Below are 22,248 nucleotides of genomic sequence, written 5' to 3'. Positions count from 1 at the left end.
GAGATCACCCACTTTTGACCCCCGCTGCATTGAGAGATCTACGTCAGAAGTTTGCTGGGGCAGTTACATGTTTCTGTAATGAAGAGGGTTATAGCGAGCCTCTGCTGGCTATTTGGGCGCCTGAAGCCTTAAATGCTCTTGAAAGGAACGTTCCCAAGGCGTCTTAGGGCCGAACTGGTAGTACGACAGCTCCACGGTACCTTGTCGTCCGCAAACGCACGAATGGCTAATGAACGCAAACACAAGGAGGGACTGGGAGCAGATCGTCGAGATCAAGATAAAGCAGACTGACATGTAATTGTACTGTTAGAATATCATTCGTATACAAGAAATACACATAACATGCATATTTCGCTCTCTTCAGAAGTTTGGAAATAAATTGATAAACTGGCCTACCCTTAGTTCAGTCACATCATTGAGTATGTGTACCCAACAGTTTGCGCCGAGCAAAGTCTGACTTTCCCGGGGCTGTGGTCTTCAATCAGTACTACTTCCACTTCGCCGTCTGCCGTACAATGATAGACCTCGAGCAATTGATGTTTTCTCCATTCCATTACTTCGTATGCCGTTATTGCCAAAGACCCACGGTATGATAGAAGTACAATTGCAATCTAAAAAGATCTATCTAGCAACATCTCGTAGAGTATACATTCCTGGTCTCTTTCTAGTCTGACTGGGGCGGAAACGCCTTTACTGAAGCGAATCTAAACTTAACAGCCAGATGGTTCAAATCTGATCCATGCCGTTTGAAGAAACTGGTCGAAGTACATCTTTTCCTGACGGGAATGAGGCTATTATCTGTGCAGACTGCGGCCCAGATTTTGCATCGTTAGAGCAGCTAATTCGTGCCGTCAGACGAGTTTCCGGCAATTGTGCTTTCAAGCACTTGACGTAATGCATGGCGAGAAATCGCAGACAGCACATGCTGTCGGTTTGCCTGGTAAACTGGAGAAAAGGGAACTCGCCAGGTTTCCCAGTTGATATATTTGGAATGGTAGCAAATATATTGGGTGCCCGGGTCGGATATTGACTTCGTGGAAATGATATGTGCACCCAACCGTTGTAGAGCACTTGGCAAAAATCAAACCGTCCCGTAGATACCGCTCCAGTACTGATGACTACGTCGCAACCTTATAGGTCCATATTACATCTCAATTTGTGAGCCATCGTCTCCATGTTATCGTCCAAAATGTCCAGGGGGCCACGACGATACCGCTGTCTGCCAAGGTCGCCGCAATAAAAGGACCGTTGGCATCTTCGACTTGACCATTGGCTGGCTGGTTGTTATGTGAAGCAAGCAAATCTAAACCAGTAGCGTATAGTCCGACCTGCAACTTGGATAGCACTGGGATTCCGCGACATATACAGAAGCCAGCGCCATTAAGTGGTGTGGCTGATTAGTCGTTCCCGGAGACATTATCACATGGTGTGTCTGGAAATCCTCCCCGGCAAATCGTCCATTCTGCCCATACCTAGCAGCGTTTGTAGTCCTCTCCCGTAATGAAATCATTTACTTTCTCCACGTCCTCGAATTTGGCGCAACGATCGAACTTGGCGTTGTCGGGCCGAACGGCAGTTGGAAAACGCCCGCCCGTCGTTTACCTCAACACAAGGATAACTTGATCTCCAGTCGTACTAGGAACCGAACAAGGGTGTCCCTGCTGCCACCAAGTCTTCCACATGAAAAAAGATGGATTGTCCGAAGATGCGTACCTCCTCGCCTCGGAATTGATGGCATAACCCATTGCCGACCTGTCGTGCTGAGAAGTCGAAATGGGCGAACGCGATGCACGCACCGCCACTGATTGAGAGGCAGGTGAAAGGGCACAGTTTTTGTGTTCAGCTGGAAGGATCTTACACGACGCTGTGCTTCCGCTTCGACCATGCGTAGCGCTTCGGAGGATGGGAGAGTCATCAGATAGTAGAAACTATCTCAGACACCGTCTGGGCGCTTATGTCTATTACTCTATTTTTGAAGCAGGGGAACAAGACATGCTCAGACCATGTGAAGCGTTCAGGTCATCGTGGCGTCTACCATGGGATCTACAGGTCAACGACAAGTCGGACGATGAGTTGAAATTTGATTCTTTGTCAACAATCGGCTCGATCCAATGCTGCCACCATTTCTATTAAGTATAAGTAATATTACATTTCACTCAAGTCATCTCCTCTTGTTTAGCCCGCCTGGTACAGCCCAAGAGCGACGATGTGAGGGTTGACCATGGTAGTGTTGAACGGGGTCACGAACAGGTCGAGATCGGTCAACATGACTGCCATTGTGCCGTTGATAATCCCATCGTCCGCAAAGACAAAGCCCTCTGGTTGCTCGGTGTAGCCCTGGTTCTGCCCGGTGATCGTCAGCGGCGAGTAGGTGAAGTTCAATTGGCTGCTCCAGCCAACAAACGTGGGCTGGCCCGCAGTCGTTGCAGTAACGTATGAGTTGTTGGGTCCGACTGCCTGACCCGGAGCATCCCATTCAAAGTAAACTCGTTTGCCTGGATAGGACAGCGGCTCCGTCCGGTTTGTGGCGATGGCTGCACTACAGCTCTTTCCAATACCTTCCGCGTTGACACAAGACTCTGACTCCGTGATATTCGAGATTGAAGGGTCCGCGATGCGATGCCCAACCGCCTCACTTCCGTCCTGCTCAGTCTCGTTCGGAGCGAGGCGATTGATGTTTGGGTTGTTGAGAATGTGCAGCGTCGGGAAGTTCTGCCAGGCAAGACGCGTGGTGTTCTCAGGACAGTAACTGATGTACGGCGCCAGCATCGTCCACGCCCACGACTGCGGCCAACCGTTCTCAAACCAGACGGGCATCGGTGCGAGACCCGACATCTGGCGGAAGGCCATCTGCTGGCGCGCCTCGGTGGCAATCGACTGCGACAACATTTGCGAGACCTCACGGGAGTCCAGGTGAGACAAGAATCCCCAGACACCGGATTCTCCCCATCGGGTGACTTTTTGGTTAAAGTCCAGCCATTCGCGCACGGTGGTGTAGGGGTAGTTGTAGAGGCATTGTTTGGGAGCAGCTTCACCCAGCATGTTGGTGAGCAGAGTCGCATGTCCGACCTCTTGGTTCGCCATGAACTCGATCAGCGACCGCGTTTCTGGGCCCAGTCCAGCAGCCTCAAGTTCCTCGTCGGTGAAGCGCGCAAGGCCGTCATGGAACAGATCCAGTTCGATCCATTCCTGGTACAAAGCAAGCGCAATCGACTCAAAGTCCCAGTCGCTGTTGACCATGTACCGGGGCTCGGTTCCGTTAGTGCCTAGGCCTCCTGCTGGGACGTACGGGGCCGGCATGGGTTCTTTGGGCGTTCCATCGGCGTTGTAATATGTCGCTGTCGGATTGGGAGGCAGCGGTGCAATGGAGGCAGCGAGGGTAGTTGGAGCAGTGGCCGCGCCGGTGGTGGTGGGTGTGCCAGTGTAGGGGCCGTGGTAAGGAGCGCTGTTGTAGCCATTCTGTTCCACGACATCGGTTGGAGCTGGAAGGCATACACCGGCCTGGACAAGGCCGAACGCGAGAAGTATGGCTCTGTTCATGGTGGGCAGGCAACGGGAGAGTGACCCTTCTTCAATGGCGTAATGATCTGGACAGATGGTGAGTGAGGTACCAGTATTTATTTACATCTATCTTGACTACCGAGGAGAAAGCAGCATCTAGAAAAGCAGTGATGTCATCATGAGCGGAGTCTGCAACCGCCGATCAAGCAATGAAGTCAGGGCTCGACTTCCGCAAATGGAATGACAGCCCCTCACCCCTAGCATCACCCCGGATATAATATCTGATTGTACCTTTCTTATCACGTATTGCTGACGGAATGTGCAGAAATCCTGGTTTTCTTGCCATGGTCTTGCTTTTCTTACTCTATCGCTAGGTACACTTTTGCAACCGAGATGGCGATCGCAGCAGTAGAACCGGTTATGCGGTCCCCAGGTGGTTGGCATCGGTTTTGCCATTTCCAACCACGTTCTTGGTGGGGCTCGCGATCTGCGTTCTTATTTCGTCCTTGTTGGCGTACGCAACGTTATGGACAGTGTATCATGGTGCCCCAGCGCTTCCAATGGTTGTCCTATAGTATCCTACCACATTATTAGCACTGCTACGTAACATCAACAGTACCTTTTTTCCGCTCACCGGCATGGCGAAAGAAACATAAACAAGGCCAGCCACAGGTAACACTAAAAAATAGGCACGCACCCCGTCTGTGCGTCGCTGCAAGCGGACTGGACATCGCCTTGGAGCAGCCAAAATAAAACGCCCAGTGCAACGCTATGGAGATGAACAAGTTCAGGGACCGGATGCGGGTGGGAAAAATTTCAGGTCCGATCAGGTACGGAATACTGAACCAGCCAATGCTCCAAGTAACGGCGTGCAGGGAGATGGCCACAATGGCCGCCGTTGAGAATCGCTCCGCTTTGGGCGACGCCTTGATTTCGTCGGTAGTCATATCCTTGGTCGCTCCTAGGTACGCACCGACAAAGGCCAAAGTCAGGATCTGCAGGCTGATTCCGTTCAAAAGCGACCGTCGCCGACCGACAAAATCTACAATCTCGCAGGCAAACAACAGGGTGCCGACAAACTTGACGACCCCACAGATGCCTGTCACCAGAAAGCTTGCATCGTCGCCGACAATGCTCAGATAACCAAAAACGATTCGGGAGTACTGCGTGATCGCATCGCTCTAGCCCACTGAGGGAACAATGTCGCCGTGAAGAGGAGAAAGAAGCCTCGCCGATTTTCAACAAGGACCAATGTCTTTGAAAAGCTATCATACAGAGGCCGAACCCACAGACTCATGCTCATGAAGCAGCTGCGAGTCCATACCGTATAGTTCACCGGCCACGACTGGGTCCTCGACAGGCAGATGGCGCAGTTTCGAGAGAGCAGTGCCCGCTTCCTCCCGACTATTGACCGACAGCAGCCAGCGGGGTTACCTAGGGCAAAAGAACGTGCGAATACCGCAGAGCGCAGTGGGCAGAGGGTGCAGGAGGGTGGACAGCATCCACTGAGTTTTAATATCGGCATATTGCTTCGCGACGCCATAGTTGGTGAAGAAGCCGAGCATGACTCCCAATCGCTGACAAGCGGCATACTGCAGGGTCAATGGTCCGCGGATGGCTTTGGGGGATGTTTATGAGATGTAAACTGGAGGAACAAGGGTCGTCACGTCAATCTACATGCCAGAGACGTCACTTGAAGCGTAAAGTTGTCCTAGGTTACCGCCACAGAGCCCTTGTCCCAGTACGCCCGGCGATGTACACTAGGGTCCCTATTCGCAGTGTCCAGCGTCGACCGACTCGGCTATTGATCGGGAGTGACTAGGTTTCCTATTAGCTTCTCATTTACTAGGTACATGGTCTAAGAACTTACCCCTAGACAGTCAAACACAGCTCCGGCAGTTGCGATGGGAATAACCCACCCCTTCGCCCCAGCTTTTTCATACTCCTATAGTTGTTCAATCGGAACTCTCGCTTAAAGTAATATTCGACAACGATAGATGCAATATTTCTGCTCACCAAATTAGACCCTGCCCCAGGTTTCTAGATATTCAGGCCATCACACCTTCATCGAAATCGAAACCCTTTCCAGCGCCAGCCAAGGCGAATATCCAGGTCATCCTGAAGACATAAGCATTGAAGATACCCTTGGGCGCTTCGCTAAGCGCCTTCCTCATATCTGCAATTAGTCCCATTGTCAGTGGTAAAATTGTTAGTGGTAAAAGGCAATCAATCGTTCGTACCAAGAATGCCTAGGACTCGGCGAGAACCTCGGAAACCCTGATGACTATACTTCAAGACACCACACAGCACCTACCCCAACCCAGACCCACCAAACACACTAAAGTGCAATTTCCAGCGCCGTCGGATATGGTCCGCTCTGGGGAGAAGTATTAGATGACCAGGTAGACAGAACATCACTCATCCAAGTACCCAAGACCGCACCATGAACTTCTACCCCCCACCCTCCGTCATCCAAGCCCAGCTTTACCTCCACATTCCTGACTCGCTTTGCAGCACCGGTCAGCCGACCGAATAGCGGGTGGCTCCACCTCTGCTCCGTCGTACATATTTTTGGAGGGTCCGACCGTGGTCCCAGATGGAGCTTTGTACGTGGTGGACATTCCATACAGCCGGATCCTGCGGTGTGACGGCAACAAACAGGTGTCTGAGTGTGAGATACGATGGGGAGCCGAAAGAGCTTGTCCTGGTGCACAACGGTTGTTTTGCTGTTGCCGATTACAAGCAGGTAGGTCCCTCTCTTTCCCCTCATGGTTATCGCAAACCGTGCCTAATGCGAATACGTTTGCGTTAGGGCATTCTAGAGCAAGAATCAAATCTACGCACCACTTGTCCAACAGGGTACACCACAACACGTTTGACAGGCCTCATGATGCAGCTTCGTGTATACCCGAGGTGATTCTTGGGTAGTGGGCTCTCTCATTGGTTTGCCTGTGCCCCGGTCTTATCCTTTCGCTTTGTCGCTGAGATGCCAATGTCAACTTGCAGGCTAAGAATCAGGAGACTTTGAGCCGCCTTCTCCTTGCCAGCGGACTTGTGCTAGCCGCCTGACTGTCTGCGGAGGTACAGCTCATCTGCCATGGAGCAAGACGAAACATCAGCATTCCTGGGTGTCTTCAGATTTGCAGGCTTGGAAAGACACCAAATGCCAGCCGAGGACAACGAGGATCATCCATTCGACACCAGCAGCCTACGCCGCTCGAAGGTATTTGAAGGTTTGAATGCTTAGCCACAGGTATGAATGGGGCAGTGGTATACGTTCATCAGAGTCTAGGTCTTGTATCAGGCAGACAAGTCGAACAATGGCCTGATACATATAATCTATAGAGAGAAAGAGGCCGAGGTACGCGATACGAACCTTTCGGTGACTCATTGTCGACAGTAGTCATGTGGAAGGGACAGGCAGCATGCGACCGTATTGGTATAGGGGAGCTGGAGCAGACAAGACATTTGATCGCGTGGCATTCGACTCGAGTGACAAAAACGTGGGTGTTCTGTTGTACGATCCGAGTCAGCAAGGATTGATCCAGTTGGACAGTTGTAGCTTAACTGTTCATAGAAAACCCAAAGTGTACGCTTGAGACCGGACCATCAGTTTGCGCGTTGATCATATCGTCTTACCAACTATATCACTTGAAAAGAAACGCTTCTGCGACATAGTCACATCATGCCATGTCGTTTCCAAGCTCATCGCAATCGGCTGTCGCTTCAACAAAGCCGCGCTGGGGTACACAAGACAATTTCTTGAGACAGAAAATGCGTGTGACGAACCCACTTCTGGTAAATGTTGCACTTCCATTGTGGATGAATGTGTCGCGATGCCAGAGGTTCAGGAACTCCACAGTCAGTAGTGTGAAGGCGGTGGGGACGAGGGCGGAAGACGCGATTGAGCACGCGTCGTAGGCCCGCCACCTTGGTCTTACTCTGATCCGGCGAAATAGGTCACTGGCCACGGTATATTTCACCGTTGATGATGGTGTTCCTACAATAGTGAGAAGATGTCAGTCGTGCTCGTGGTTTGGGGCATAAGGCTTGGCACGAATAATCAGACCCGGCGCAGCTGTGGGCGTTATATCTCACAAACCTTAGCATGGAAACGGAAGTCTCAGGGTTCTATGCAACAAAGCTCGCAAGTGGATGGCCGCTGTTGACCCGCTAGCTTGATTTGCAATCTTCCACCTAGGACATGCTGCATTGTTCGAAGCGACAGATTAGTGTGTAAGCCATGGCTTTGCGCGGGGCGCTGACGGTAGCGCTGAATCCCCCGCCGGTTTGGTGGTGGGGGGCAGGGGGTGGTGGAGCGCACTCGGGTACGTACGCTATCAATGGTTCACTGTCAGACGTTACAGTAGCTAGGCATCAGATCAGCGTGACATCTCTTGACTCACATATTCCGGTGGTCGAAACCAGGGGTGGAGGACGACAGGAAGCTGTGGCCCTTGCACTGGTGCATTGTGGTCGAATGTCCATGGACCTGGTTGTCCCGCGTCTTTCAAGTCAGTGCAGTTTCAAATAGGACTTGTGGGCTTCCACATACCTACAGTATGAGCAGTCGCACTTCAAATTTGAGGTATATTCAGAGGCGCGACAGTAGATCAGCTCAGTCGGCTGCTATAGCAGAGACGTCTTCACATAGACACTTTGACCAGCTAACCAAATCTCGTATTGTTGATCGGCTGGCGTGTATGGCACAGTGGATCTGCGTGGAATCACATCTCTTACAGGCACTGTCTGATGTGCTAGCCCACGATGTATCCTATATATGTCAGTACGGTATATATTCCAGTAGTCGATCAAAGGGGAGAACTTATCGAGTGCGTCAGACACAAGCCTGCTCGACTCTGCAGAGTCAAATGAATAAATCGTAGAGCAAATTGCAGGGTGTAGAGGACGTATTTGTAGGCTTCTCGGCTTCTGTCACTTACCAACTTGGTAGGAAGCGTTGAAGGACACCTCTTGATTGAGGCGTGTTGAAACCCATGGCTTCTTTTTACCGCAACTATTTGCAGTGACATCTTTGATACCATGGATGCTCGGTGAGAGGGACGAGTAAGAGTGGTGTTGAGAGAAAGGGGTGCTGAGTCGGTCAAAAAATGTTGGCTGACTCTTGGATCCTTCACGGCCCTCTTAAATTGAGGCTTTGTGGGAGATACCCAATCCGCAATGACAAGCCCATATTTCTTGTTCTGGTCACCTCATCTGTGAGCGACTCAACGTTGAATCACCAAACTACGATTCCATACCCAGATATCATGGACTTTCTTCCTAGCCTCGCTCCGAAAAGATGCCACGGTTGGATTTGCGGGCGTTCGACCCGTCAACCGTTGTGGCTTGGAGCTTGGCCACACGTTGAAGCTTGGCCGCATGTTGACTCAATCTTTGAACTAGTGTCCATCAAGATACATTGGGCTTCGTCTTTTGTTTTATTTCTTTAAGTTTACAATTTGAGGCTGTGAGTTCTACAATGTCCTGCCTATCGGCTTCTGAGACCTTCAACGAAAGCGAAAGAGATGTCCGATTGAAATGTATATCTCCTGAATGAGCGTTCATATCTGGCCCTCAATATCGTGAGGCTTGATCATTTCCCCCGACCGACTCGTTGATCACTATCTATGGTCAAACTGACTGCCAACAGCCCGCCAAAAAGTGGTCAAGTTTTAGTCAAAGCCTGACCGCATCATTTAACAGTATAGAATCCAACATAGTCTATAACATACACCAAGGCCCTGTTGGAAATAGTAATGCTCAAATCCTTGACTTTCTCCTGCGGACAATATGGATTCCCAAACAGCTCGCCAGACCAGGAAAAGGAAGGAGAACAGCGGCCTAGTAAACTGCTAAGCCTTAGTGATAAAAACGATTCATGGGAAACTTCTGATCATGTCCCCCCATTGGTAGGTGAAACACTAGTTTGCCTTTCAGCAGCTCGACTTGTTGGACTCTATCGACGCATATGGGAGTCGAGCGTGCCCAAGCACATCGATGTCCAGAAGCTAAACCAAAGCAATCAGAACTTGAAGGAGGCTGGTACACACCTGAGAAAGGGGCGGACGGTCTTCAGCTACATTACGAGAAGCAGCTAGCTCGACTGCGCTTTCTCGAACAGGCATTGAATAATCTCAGGAACGACTGACTAGCCTACTCGATGACTGGAACTACCCTTTCAGGCCCAGTCTGACAGGACTGCCGGACGTTGCAAGAGAAGGGTAGAAATTGCCTATTCCGGATTGCCCCGTCCTATCTTGGTGGCAGAAAAACCCTACAAGCGGCGACGCAGTGCAGGGGGAATTATCGCATGGAAAGCAGCTTACATCTTTCCGAGAGTTTACAGTAAGAAGGGTATAAAATAGCCTTCGATTCATTATCAATGTCTTCACCGTCATGTGTCCGCAAAAATCCCGCATGTTCTGGATCAGCCTTACTCGTAATTGCCCAATCTATTATGCACCATAACCCCGGATCCAAAGACAGTATGTGTGTAGCGTAGCCAGCGGAGAAAGTATCGATTGACTCGAATATTATGGAGGCTCAATAAGAGGCCATAGGGACAAGCGGAAGCTAATTCCTATTGCGCCGACATTGTACCAGGAGATTATGTCTAGTAGCTGCCAGCGTACCCAACGGAGATTCCCCAGGGCCGTCTCAAACCGAGGCAGGAAGAACAGTTTCTCTCCTATAGTCTCGCCAGATGTCCTATGAGACTGCGCTAATTATACTCTATTCAGTGCGCCCCTCCAGTAAAAACGAACACTGACATCTAGTGGAATTGTCACTAGTCTGAGTAGAGATGGACAGGGGATCTGGACATGTCCACTTGAAGGCCGACAGATTGTTCCTGACTGGGATGGAAAAAGCGTTCGATCAAGGAAGATCCTTGAGTCTCATATCCTGCATGCTCGCCTTCATTCAAGAGAATATGTCGCAGATGAGCGAGATCGGTGGCGAGACAGGGAGACGGTGTGGATAAGCCAGAGGACTCTCGCCAGATGTCGTGAAGCTCGAGACCCAAATCGCAATCTAATAATATTAGTACAAAGCAACCATTGAATCAACGGGTACTGACCACTTTTGTTCGATTCGTTCGTTCCTGTTCGCGACTCGGTGTCCAAAACTGTAGGAGAAATATAACTGCAAGAGTCCCATTGCAGGGTACCAGACTTGTATTCTTTCAAGTTTCAGAAAGCTTATGACAATGATGCAAAAGACGGTGATTTGGTAACGACGTGATAAGTGAGATTGCTCAAGAGTGGTTCGCATTTGACAATGATTTGTGTTTATTTTGACAAGAATAATACTCTTCATCTCCGGTGGCCACGTACAGGTCTTATACGATTCTCTTTTCCTATCAGCTTGTCTACAACCCCTGCATCAAAATGATGTCCTCAGCATAGACTCACTGGACGAGATTTTGCATGGACAACGCAACACGGAGTTATCCTCATAATGGGAAGTATTGATAAGCGGCTTGGTACATCAGCTACCATGTTACAGCTAAAATAAGAAGAGCAAGAGAAGATGTAATAGCACCCAATGGGGGAACTAAGCATAGTGACATAGGAAGTGTATATACGCCTAACGAGCCAGAATGATTTACTCATGGCTGCCTGAGAGACCCGGCATCCGCATCCACATGCTCTGATCACATACCACTCATTAAACTTGCCTCATTCGCCAACATTCTTACGGTGGATTGGGAAAGTCATAATAGAAATCAGACAGTCCAGATCCTATAATAGTACCGACTGGCTTACTTAGTTGACGGATTAGGCATACCAGAAGTATGCGGCCATTTCCGAAACAAATCAGCCAGATGGTCAATTGGGGCAGTGATAAGTCCAATCGCTGTCTCGAATGGAGGCTTATCAGGGGCCCTGGGGTGCGAACGCGACGGCACGAACATCTTAGTCTTGCCAAAGGATTTTGAAAGGTTCTCGCTCTCCTCAGTCGCGAGGGCGCCTTCCAGTTTCGGGAGATCCTGGCTCTCCTCTTCCTTAATGTGCTCGGATAGGTCTTGCATCAGGGCCTTGATGGTAGCCTCAAACTGGGGGTCCGAAGGTTTCATGTTCTGGAATTCCTTGAGTTGTTCTTTGACCTGTCATGCATTATTAGCTAGTTGCATGATAGATTGGCTGCAAAGGGACACACTGATCGGTGCTCTCTACGGTCCTTGTCCGCCATAGCGCGTCCATCAGGGAGCTTCTTCTCGAACTGTGGGTAGACGACCAGCTCCTCGCCGATCGAGTGACGGGCCAATTCCCAGGTGAACTGATTCTGCCATTTGAGTCTTTTCTTTGTCGCTTGTGGAATTGAGGATTTTTTTGTAGTATTCCTCGAGCTCGCGGTGATCTCTCTTGATTGCGTCGATGATACTGGATGCCATGGCAAATGTTCGAGATATATGACACCGTTGAGTTCAGGACCTGAGCAGCTTTAAAGCGTACGAGTAGAATGCAAAAAAACAGCGGGACATCCGGTTATAAAGCAGTGGGATTAGAATGTCAAATGAATTAGAAATTATTACGGCTCCTTTATAGGCGAATTGTGCAGCATGACGTCATTACGAGGCAATTGAACAGCAAGAAGTGGGTCGGTGTCGACCGAACCCCATGTTTTGAGTTCACAGTCATGACAGCCGAGATCCAATCATCAACAGGGTTTTACTATTCTTCCGCGCCTGGGGCCCCGCAAGCTGGCACCAAGATTGATCCCCTGCCCATGATTTCGTAGCGTGAAGGTCGCATCCGTCATCACAACATCATTCCTGCATAAGCTTGTCGTGGATTTCCGGTACCACGCAGTTCCTGTCATGCTGTAATCCTAGATTTGGTGTCGCACTCATTCACAACTCGTGCTTCGTTATCCTCTGTCTTGTCTAGGTCTATGGGACACCAGCTTCCTATGCAAAACTTGCTCGAGGTTTCGTCAGGCAGAAATGAACAGCGCTTACCTGAGTTAGACTTTCTTGGTATGGTTTTCGCAGTGACTGGAGTCGAACACGGTTGGGGCCTAGCAATGGCAGAAGCGTTGTAAAGCGGGCGGAGAAGGTAGACATGACCCCCTAACTTTCAGCTGCACTTATACATTCCCTGTGAATAGATAGGTAAAGCTAACGAGGGATGTACACGAATAATCACCTTACGAATATTCATTCGTACAAATACCGTAGATCTTTACGGATACGGATAATTCTCGCCGTTTATATAGTATTCGTCCAAAATTTTGTCCTATCCGTAATTATTCGTAAATAACGTGCCACAAGATTTCCTCCGAGATATATACGTAACAACATCAACCGCCGCATGGTCTCCCCGTTCAAGCTGTTTCTCCTCACTCCCAATAAATTTCGCCCCTTGTTGAATAGTCTCTCGACTGACACTGCAGATGCTGGAATGGCCAGGAAATCTCGAGTATCAGCAGCTAGCTGGGGATATTCGTTCGAGTGAGCGCTCCACCACGATAAAGCCAGTTCTTACCCCGTGATATTGATTCATCTATCAGCACGATATCATCCTCAAAGTACCGGTCAATCCTGGTGAGTACCTTTTCGTAGGTTGCAACCTCTGAAGTACACGATCTCCGCTGTGAGCTGCTCCATAGGCGGTTTTGTCGACGAGTCTGATACCAACGGAGATTGCTCATGCAGTAATTCTTTGATATGTCTGACAGGATTAGGAGCTGTGAAGGCCTCTGTCTACCAAGAGCGTCTTAAATCGGGATCAAGAACTAGGGCGACGTAGTAGGCGTCTTGACCATCCATGAGGTTATAGTATTTTTGGAACTTTTTGAGACCGGCAGCCGCAGCTACAGATATCTCTGGGTGAAGGTTCGAGAACTTTCCTCTTTAGACACAGCGTCATGCAACGGATCGTGCAATTCATAGTAGATGGGAATCGCCAAGGTAATTTGTGGTTCACGCTTAGAAACTGCGAGGGTGAACTCCTCAAATCTCGCTAAAGCCCTCAATTTGTTGGAGGCGACCCCAATCCCTCAACGGTGAAAGGCGGGAAACAAGTCTGATGTTCATTTCATTGCTTTATCTGCGGTTTTTCGTTAACTGCGTCTTGCAGCATTCGGTGTGTTGAGTTCCAATGCATTTCCACATCGTACTGGATGGATTCATCTTCTAACCAATTGCTCTGGCAGATTATTTTCCACTGCTGTTTCCGCTGTGCGGTTCTTGCGATTGTAAGGCCATGATTCGAAGGCGAGCTAATGGTGACTGCGGCCCAATAACTTTGTTTTCTTGCACGAGATCGCAAGCTACAGCCGATGGATGATCTCCTGCTTTCAACATGGAAAGCACGTCACCAACAATTAGATTGAGCACATGTGCACTGCAGCGGATATAGCTATCTGCTCCTTGGAAGCGTAGGGATTTTGCATCACTGGCGGCTGCGTCTCTACCTTGAACTTCATTGTTGAGATTGGGACACAACTCCGAAAGCAGGCCTTCATTATTTGTGGCATTATCTGCGGTGATAGCAAGGAGCTTGTGTTCGATTCGAAGCTCCCCGGGAAGGGTCCAAATAATTTCTGACGTATTCCCTCCGCTACGAACGCCATGGATCTCAGTAAATTCAAGAACGCGCTCTTGGTACTGGAAATATGCCGTCAACCAATGACCGATAACTCCTAGCGTGGATTTCGAATCCTTGCTAGTCCACGCAACTAACAAGAGAGAAATTGTTTGGCACGTTTGCTCTATCTCTTCGATCAACCGCTTTTGCCAAACATCATATTCGCAATCTATCCGATGAGCCGTTGTTATACGAGATGTAAAGGGGGCGAAATATCCGAGTCTTGGAAAAACCGTTGAACGCAGCCGATTCGATGGCGTCAAACTCCATCTCATCCGTGACCACCGACCGAACTAGGTCTTGACCTAGCGCCTTCGCTCTCATCTCTGCCCGCTTCTGGAAGAAGCCGGTAATGGATGGCTGTTTGATGCTGCTTCTGTCTTCCTCTGTATTGCTGCCCAAGCCACTTGAGAAGATGCCATGTTTAGAGAGATGAAACATCATATTTGACATTGATGTTGCTCGTATGGAATCGGTCGTCTTCCAATTGCATCCTTTGAAGCGTAGCTCCCTATCATCGATTAGCCCTTTACCTTTCAAAAACTGACACTGGGAACATGTGGGCCGCCCAGAAATCATATAGACCCAGGAAATCGTACGTGGCTTGTACACACTCCATTCCCACTCTCACAAAATCAGTTACGTTCCTGTCGTCAGCCCCATCAGCTGACGCACGTCTTAATAGATCCCAAAAATTCCGACGTAGCTTCTGGGGCCTTTTACCTCCACTCGAGGAACCAAAGTCATATTCCTGTTGACAGCTCTATTAACTCCTAGAATCATAAATGTGGTTCCTGGGGCTATGGCTAAGCCTTCTGGGAGTGGCCGAATGACTCATATTTGTGTGTATGTCTGGTGAAGGTGTGTTATAAGGGCTTCCTACGTCCTCAGAAGGCAAGAAACTAACCCTAGGACCCTAAAGTAAGGTCCTAGGGCGCCACAGCTCCCAGATCTAGCCAATGTGTTCCGAAAGCCAGTTTAGATTCAGTCAGGAGCGTAGAGTTAAGATCCCAGGGGTAGAACTCATTGCCTTGGAACTTAGAATAGTCCCAGGAGCTAAGGCAAATCTCCTAGGGGATCAGAAGCTCCTATAAATGCTTTGACCTTCCCAGGCTCGGTTTAACAAGCACAAGAGGTTGTCAGTCTGTCGCCAGCCAGCGAGTTGCATTTCTCTGCCAACAAGCTCCGCCTTATGCGACCTGACTCACTGAGATGAATCCGTGTCTCCTTGGTCACTGTTTAGGTATGATGAAAGAAGAAAGTTAATGAACCAGCACGTTTAACGCTAAGTCATTTTCGGAATCAAGCGAAGCAGCCAGTAGGTTTTGGCTAACTATAATGGTGTCCAGCGCTTGCAAAGGTGAAACGGCCGCTTTGCACTTTTGAACGATCAGGATTCCATTTCCTGCTAAGCTTGGTCCAAAAATATCACCGCTATGACCCTGTTGCTGACCACAGTGCCGAGTAACTAATCACGTTTTATCACGTGTGAGTGGCGGTCGCTTTTCCTATTTTTCATCTTACCACGCCTGTAACCTGTGATCACCCATGCTGAGTGGGATTGAGTTGTCCTGACCGCAAAGTCTATGACCTCGTAGATGCAAAGGTTATTATTATCATTATTATTATTAACTCATACTCCCCTTCGCCATATGGGGTAAAAGTCTTCTTGTAAAGGATCCCTTATGTACAAGACGGATTCAATTCGTTAAGGAAAGAAGGGGAAATGTGTGACAGGACCTCGCGCTAGGGGTAGCACTAGAAGGCCTATGTATGGAATCACGAGATATGAATCACATCATGAGGTTATGGCGAGGAAGAGTATGTGTATTCCAATGCGCAAAGATACTGATCGCTAGGTTGCGGAAGGTCGCAACCTGCGCTGACTAGATACAGACGAAGCGTCATGTGACGCTGACATAAGCAGGGTAGTCATGCCAAACCAGGCTATGCCTGGAGGTAGGCTGCGGCACGTCCGTAAGAGAAAGGGAGAAGAGGCCGAGGTCGATACGAACTCTTTAGTGACTCATTGTCGACAGTAGTCATGTGGAAAGGACATGCAGCATGTATTTGTATAGGGGAGCTCGAGCAGACAAGACATGTGTTCGCGTGGCATTCGACTCGAGTGACAGAAATGAGGGCGTTCTCCTGTCGTATGATCCGAGTCAGCAAGAATTGATCCAGTTGGACAGTTGTAGCTTACCAGTTCATGGAAACCCCAAAATGTGCCCTTGAGATGGGACAATCAGTTTGCGCATTGATCATATTGCCTTACCAACTAGATCACTTACAACTCTGCAACGTAGTCAACAGTCATGCCACGCCGCATTCAAGCTCACCGCGATCGGCTGTCGCTCCAAAAAAGCCGCGCTTCCGGGTACACAAGACAGTTCCTTGCGATAGCAAACGCGCCTGACGAACCCACTTGCGATAAATATTGCAAAATATTGCACTTCCATGGTGGACGAATGCGTCGCGATGCCAGAGGTCCAGGAACTCCATAATAGTGTGAAGGCGGTGGGACGAGGGCGGAAGACGCGACGGAGCACGCGTCGTAGGCCCGCCACCTCGGTCTGATCGTTGACCCGGCGGAATAGGTCAATTGCCACAGTATAATTCACCGTTGATGATGGGTGCTCCTACAATAGTGTGAAGATATCAGTGGTGTTGTGATTTTAGACACAAGGCTTGGTATAGTTAATCGGACCCGGCGCAGCTAGGGCTCCGAAAGGAATAAAGGAATGCGAATATACGACATACTCATATTCGCGCGAATAAACGCATTATTCATATTCGCATTCATATTATTCATATTGTGAGATTTCTCCGCATCAATACTTTGTCCGGTACAGCGGTTATCGTATTACTGAAATGCGCTTAGTGGTCGATTTCACAATGCCATCCCACTTCATCAGCAACGCTGGACTATGAATCTCCATTGCGAATATATGCTGGAAGGTACAACCTGCTTATGTAGTGTTGTTTGACCAGCTTGATGTTCCGTAGTGGATCTTTTTGAGACATGATACTCAATCATACGGGTCTGTCCATAGAAACTTGACACCGGCCACGAGATCTGTGAAGACTATATATATCTGTCAACCCAATTGCGAATCATCTTAGGCAATTAATTGAATAGGTCTTCTCAGTTGCCTGATTCCATTCCAATCCATTTCAAACTTTGTTCACAAAGTAGCCCTGAGAAATGGCACGTAAAAACGCGTTTGCCTCACGAACCAGAGCCTCCAATGACCATGGCTGCATTTGTTTACGTTCAGAATCGTCAATATCGCGTTGCAGAAAACAGAAAAGAGGTCTATCAACTTTTCACGTCAAGAAGGACATATAAAGCGCGGACATGACTGGGCCTGTCAACCATCATCTTATCCTCAAGTCCCCTATCAGTTTCTAACCCAGCCTAGGTAGCTCAAGGTATGTTATGCATCACCGTCGATACCCTTTTGATATACTGATACCAGGAAACAGTAGCATGGCATCTACACCTAATCCGTCCATGCGGAGGACGCGTGGCCTTCCACGTCGAGACTATAATGCTCTACACAATGGCCTGATTTCGTCACCTTCGGAGCAGTCTGAGGAATCTACCTGTGAAACAGGACGCCCTTACTCTCCTCAGCCGTTCCCATCTAGGAACACCGAAGACACGCCTCAGCCGAAGCAGTCTTATTCTTTGCCTAGCTCTTCGCCCTCCCCGCTTGATCCTGCGTTTTCGGAAAGCAGGAGCAATACGAGTAGTCCGCACCCGTATAAAAGACGAAAATCCAAGTCGTATTCTAGTTGGACCATTGAGCACTTTTGGACCATAGATCTGGATAGCACTTGGTGTCGGCAGGGTGGCCCACTGAAAAAAGACCGACTGCTGATTTGCAAACATTGCAGCTAATAGCATCAGCCATCGCATAGTCTCCGCGTTCAGACGGTGCCTTCGGAGGCCCAAGACATCTCGAGCGTTGCTCAACTCGCGTTCAATCCCGACCTCTGCCGAAGGGATGGGTAGATAATCGCGAGCGGCTTTTGCCATGAGTGAAAAATTAAACGCGTTAGCTTTCCACCACTTTAGGACCCATTCTGCGTCCGCATCGCCGATCATGTGGTGGGACCAGTTGACCGGCGGGGAATCCAAGTACTTATCAATATCCGACAAAGAGGCCTCCTTGCATGGCTGGACTTTGCGCAGAGTTCTCCACATTGTTTCCGACATCCCCGCTGGACGTGGATGGTCAACTTCACACGACACAAATGGCTCTGGAGGGTATTCTTTCTTAAGAAATTCCCGCACTTGCGAGATGATAAGCCCAGAATCTTGCTCGCTCATTTGAGACACAATCAAAGATGATTTGATGCGGGGATCCAACACGGATGCCACATAGTAAAGAAGGTTGTCGTCCATTATTCTAGCAAACTTGTTCATCTTCCGTATGCCTCTTTCCACCGCATCGCGAATTTCAATGTTCACGTCATCAAAATCTCCCTCCGCATTTCGAACGTCATTTAACAAATCGTCCAAACTCCAGTAAATCGGTAGACTTTCCACAATTGTTGGGCATGCCTTTGAAACGGAGATTGTGTGGTCCCAGAACGGCTTGAGGATCTTGGCTACTTGCTGAAGTGTCGACCATTCGTCATCGGTAAGCTGGAGGGCCTGAACTTCTGGATGTATCCGCACAAACTGCCCCAGCTCATAAATATAGTTGCTATAACCATGCATATCGTTTCGACAGTTGGATTCTAAACCACAACCCACTATGTTGGGTACGGATTCGTACTTTGGTCTAGTGGTTAAATCAACTTCGACGAGGGGTCAGGGTAAATGAATCACACACACACACACACACACACACACACACACACACACACACACATGCACACACACGCACACACGCATGCTGTATTGTATAAATAAGTCTGTTCAAACTTCAAAACTCAGTATGAAAGCAGGACTTCGGTCATGTGCATTTGCCGTTTCAAATACGACGTAAATAGACCGATCGGACCACAATTAAATCAATAAAACCGTGTAGGGATGAGAATTAGTTCACTATTAACGCGGGGGGTCAACTTATGGTCAACGTGAGGAAAAGCAATGGCGGGTGGTGAAATTGTGACCGAACCTTCAATAAATCAGGCATTGAAAAGAAGAGCGTGAAAAGTGGTGTACAGCTTGGTTGAAGTACGGCAGGACTGAAAAGACGGGCTACCTGACAACCAACCCCCTCTCCAACTAACGCGCAAGTCCGTGCATTTTCTAATACCTTCGCACCACCCAAGTCTCTGACAAGAAATTATTTCTACCTGCTAGGTCCACTTTGCTCCATTCCGAGCACCTCGGCTTACACCGGAGACCCCGAGCTTACTATCCTCTCCTCCTGCTCTCCCGTCTGCCTGCTTCCGACGAAATTTTTTCTATTATACGGGTAGGTCATGGGAGCGTCCTCTGCTATGATTCAATCAATAATTGTAACCTTCGGCTTTTACTCGGTTATAGAATCTGTGGAATCCGGTCAGGGGATGATGTGGATACTAAGATACTCAACAATTCCTTTAAACGAGATTGAGCTTGCTTGAAGTTCAAAGGCCCGTGCGACATTGTGTTCTTCGCAGGGGGCTAAGAACAGATGCAAAAAGCTAGGCCATTATTTTCCGACGGATGACGCCACTGATCGCCTACCGGCACCTATCTCGCCAAAATAGATTACCTCCAAACTGATAGTATCGATAAGAATGTCACTTTGCAATAATTTGATTCTTTTCTAGTGTTCAGCTTCAGGGTAAGGGGTAACGACAAGCCAATTATGTTCCTGTGCTGGGTCTTCATTATGTCATTGGTCAGCCGTAGGTTCTTTCTCCACCTTGAAATAGCGTTGACTACTGCCGTAAAAGGATATAGAAAGAAATCTTGCAAGTTATTTATTAAGTTATGCTTCATTTCGTTGGGACAGGCAATTTAGTGAAGTCTTTCATGGAGCTAGAGGAATTTACCGAACGCCAGCAATAAAGCCATGGGTTTCCGTTGCCCTAATGATGGATCAACATGCGGAGAAAAAAGCCCGTCACCAATAACGTAGGCCAGAGCAATCATAGGTATGATCTACAGACTTTGTAGCTTATTATGATGTCGTCCGGTACAGGTTAGTTCCCAGGCGGCACGTTTAGCCGGCCAATCCAGACGAGGGTCGTGCTCCCCGTTATTGTGGGTGATAACAGGCCGCTAAAGGTAGCCATCGCCGATCTCTCGTTATAGAGCTGGTCATATCGGAACCTCATGAGCTCGACCCACGAGGCCGGGAACTTTTTATACTTCCATAGATGCATATGTATTAGCCAGGGCGAATAACGGACTAGAGCTCGTCATAGAGGGCATAAGTACATTGTCCCAGTACAGCGAATGTAATATGCGCGACCGCGGCAGGTTAAAGCAGCCACAACCAATAAGCTTTTGAATTTCTTCCTGAGATTTATGACACATATAAAGTGCCGGAGGTACAAAAGTACATTAATGGTAACATCTCATTCGTGCTTAAGCCGAGTCCAAGTGGAAACTGTACCGCGGAGAATGGGGAAATACTTGCGGCTGGTGCAAAGCTGCGTAAGCTGTGCCGTGGAACTTCATCTATCAGAGAAGCTCGGCATGCCTGAGATCAAGTGGCAAGACCTTTTTTTGGCCTGACTGGCTATACCAGCACCCACCACTGCAAGTCAGCGTAGATCGGCCCCTCTTCCTAATTGCCGATCAACGACGGAGAGATGGACTTTCTTTGGGTTTCTGTTTCTTTTTTGTCTATGGATTTGTCCAGGGCCTATGGCTCCACGGTGGATCACTCGCTTACCGAGCTTTGTACACACCTGGGCATCTGCGTGCACGCTTGGCCAACGGTACTTTGTGTAGAGAAGCTCGACCATCATACCTGTGGACCCGTGGCCCCCTGCACGAGTGATGTAATCGATCAGCGCTACCTAGGTATAGCCCCACGAACTTTACATATTGAAATTGAACGTATCGTACACTTTACTTATTGTGGCTTATTACAGAAGTAGCTCCTCTCCCGATGCTCCTATAAAAGTCAGATCGGCCAATAATTGACCCTATATTCAATACAGCTCATGTTCCTGCTACTATCATAGTAAATCTGATAGCTCGGGAAGAAATGTCGTTACGTCTGTCCTAATTGGACCTCTGGGCCCTACCTAGGCCTTTCGAAGAATAGTGGAGAAGGTAGTCAATGAGAAATAGTGGATGATCTTCCATCAATGAGCTGTTTTGACTGGGGCTGTTTTGACGTGGTATGTGGTTGTATTCTATTGTATCGATGACACATCATGCCTTACATTCCATCCCAGTATAAATTCACAAGCTATGACCATCATAAGCCATCCATGGCTGTCGATGAGCAGACTAGCTTATACAATCAGGGATATAGACAACGTTAGCTGCAATTTTGATGCACTATGAGACGCACCACAGCCTCTATGCATGAGTCTCCAGGTTTCCTTGAGCCGCGTTAGACCGAAGATGAGATCATCGGCATAGATTAAAATGTTTTAGGCAACACCAACTGTATCAATTGACATATCCCTGGGCCCAGCCAATGGATTCCAACGGAAAGACATATATCAACCGAACAACATCAGTTTCAATGCAGATCCGGTCGGGCCGACCACCTACCACGCCTGACTACCAGAGATTGACGGGTCCATACACCTCCTTCGCGGCTAAAGTACTTTTGTATGTTGTACTCCGTACAATGTACACACTAGTATGACGTCGGAGACTAGATATATAGGACTGTGATGTTGATCCATTTGAGATCTGGAACAATAGACCAAAGCTAGAAACGTTGCATGTATAAAGTGCTCGTATGATATAACCCTCAATAGCATTGATTTGCTGCTAAACCCAACAACAATATGGAAGCATCATTCCGAAGTACATTACCTAACGAGTACGGGAAATATTTCCAAGGTTCCCTCCCAAGTACCCGTGGGCATGAGTCGTGTTCGGAAAACTCGCAGGCGAGGTAGAACTATATGTATACACGTGCCTGGCAATAAACCACAGTATGTGTTATATATGTATGCTAGGAATGGGGACCATAGATCATATAGTGTGTCGACACGATGCTAAATAAGAAAT

General features: G+C 48.6%; 5 protein-coding genes across 5 annotated transcripts; all 5 read right to left on the bottom strand.

Annotated features, from left to right (window-relative positions):
• Positions 1-2,175: 2,175 nt before the first annotated feature.
• On the bottom strand, positions 2,176-3,540 carry N7489_004814 (ferritin-like domain-containing protein; the record flags this gene model as incomplete). Its single annotated transcript, XM_056710566.1, has 1 exon — positions 2,176-3,540. The coding sequence occupies one exon, from the start codon at positions 3,538-3,540 to the stop codon at positions 2,176-2,178; it is 1,365 nt and encodes a 454-aa protein (XP_056568987.1).
• A 499-nt stretch (positions 3,541-4,039) lies between these two features.
• Positions 4,040-5,693, bottom strand: N7489_004813 (uncharacterized protein; the record flags this gene model as incomplete). Its single annotated transcript, XM_056710565.1, has 7 exons — positions 4,040-4,080; positions 4,199-4,682; positions 4,791-4,905; positions 4,951-5,093; positions 5,222-5,302; positions 5,372-5,433; positions 5,564-5,693. The coding sequence occupies 7 exons, from the start codon at positions 5,691-5,693 to the stop codon at positions 4,040-4,042; spliced, it is 1,056 nt and encodes a 351-aa protein (XP_056568986.1).
• Positions 5,694-11,266: 5,573 nt separating this feature from the next.
• On the bottom strand, positions 11,267-11,989 carry N7489_004812 (hemerythrin domain-containing protein; the record flags this gene model as incomplete). Its single annotated transcript, XM_056710564.1, has 3 exons — positions 11,267-11,611; positions 11,665-11,869; positions 11,961-11,989. 3 exons carry the CDS (start codon positions 11,987-11,989, stop codon positions 11,267-11,269), a joined length of 579 nt encoding a protein of 192 aa, XP_056568985.1.
• A 1,674-nt stretch (positions 11,990-13,663) lies between these two features.
• On the bottom strand, positions 13,664-14,549 carry N7489_004811 (uncharacterized protein; the record flags this gene model as incomplete). The annotated part of the gene is made up of 2 exons (XM_056710563.1): positions 13,664-14,265; positions 14,330-14,549. The coding sequence occupies 2 exons, from the start codon at positions 14,547-14,549 to the stop codon at positions 13,664-13,666; spliced, it is 822 nt and encodes a 273-aa protein (XP_056568984.1).
• Positions 14,550-17,890: 3,341 nt separating this feature from the next.
• On the bottom strand, positions 17,891-18,825 carry N7489_004810 (uncharacterized protein; the record flags this gene model as incomplete). The annotated part of the gene is made up of 2 exons (XM_056710562.1): positions 17,891-17,909; positions 17,975-18,825. The coding sequence occupies 2 exons, from the start codon at positions 18,823-18,825 to the stop codon at positions 17,891-17,893; spliced, it is 870 nt and encodes a 289-aa protein (XP_056568983.1).
• Positions 18,826-22,248: the final 3,423 nt, after the last annotated feature.

Source organism: Penicillium chrysogenum, assembly GCF_028827035.1.
Source record: "Penicillium chrysogenum strain IBT 35668 chromosome Unknown utg000002l_segment0_segment0, whole genome shotgun sequence".
NCBI classification, from domain to species: domain Eukaryota; kingdom Fungi; phylum Ascomycota; class Eurotiomycetes; order Eurotiales; family Aspergillaceae; genus Penicillium; species Penicillium chrysogenum.
Note: the sequence above shows the minus strand (reverse complement) of the source record. Positions and strands in the feature narration are given on the sequence as shown.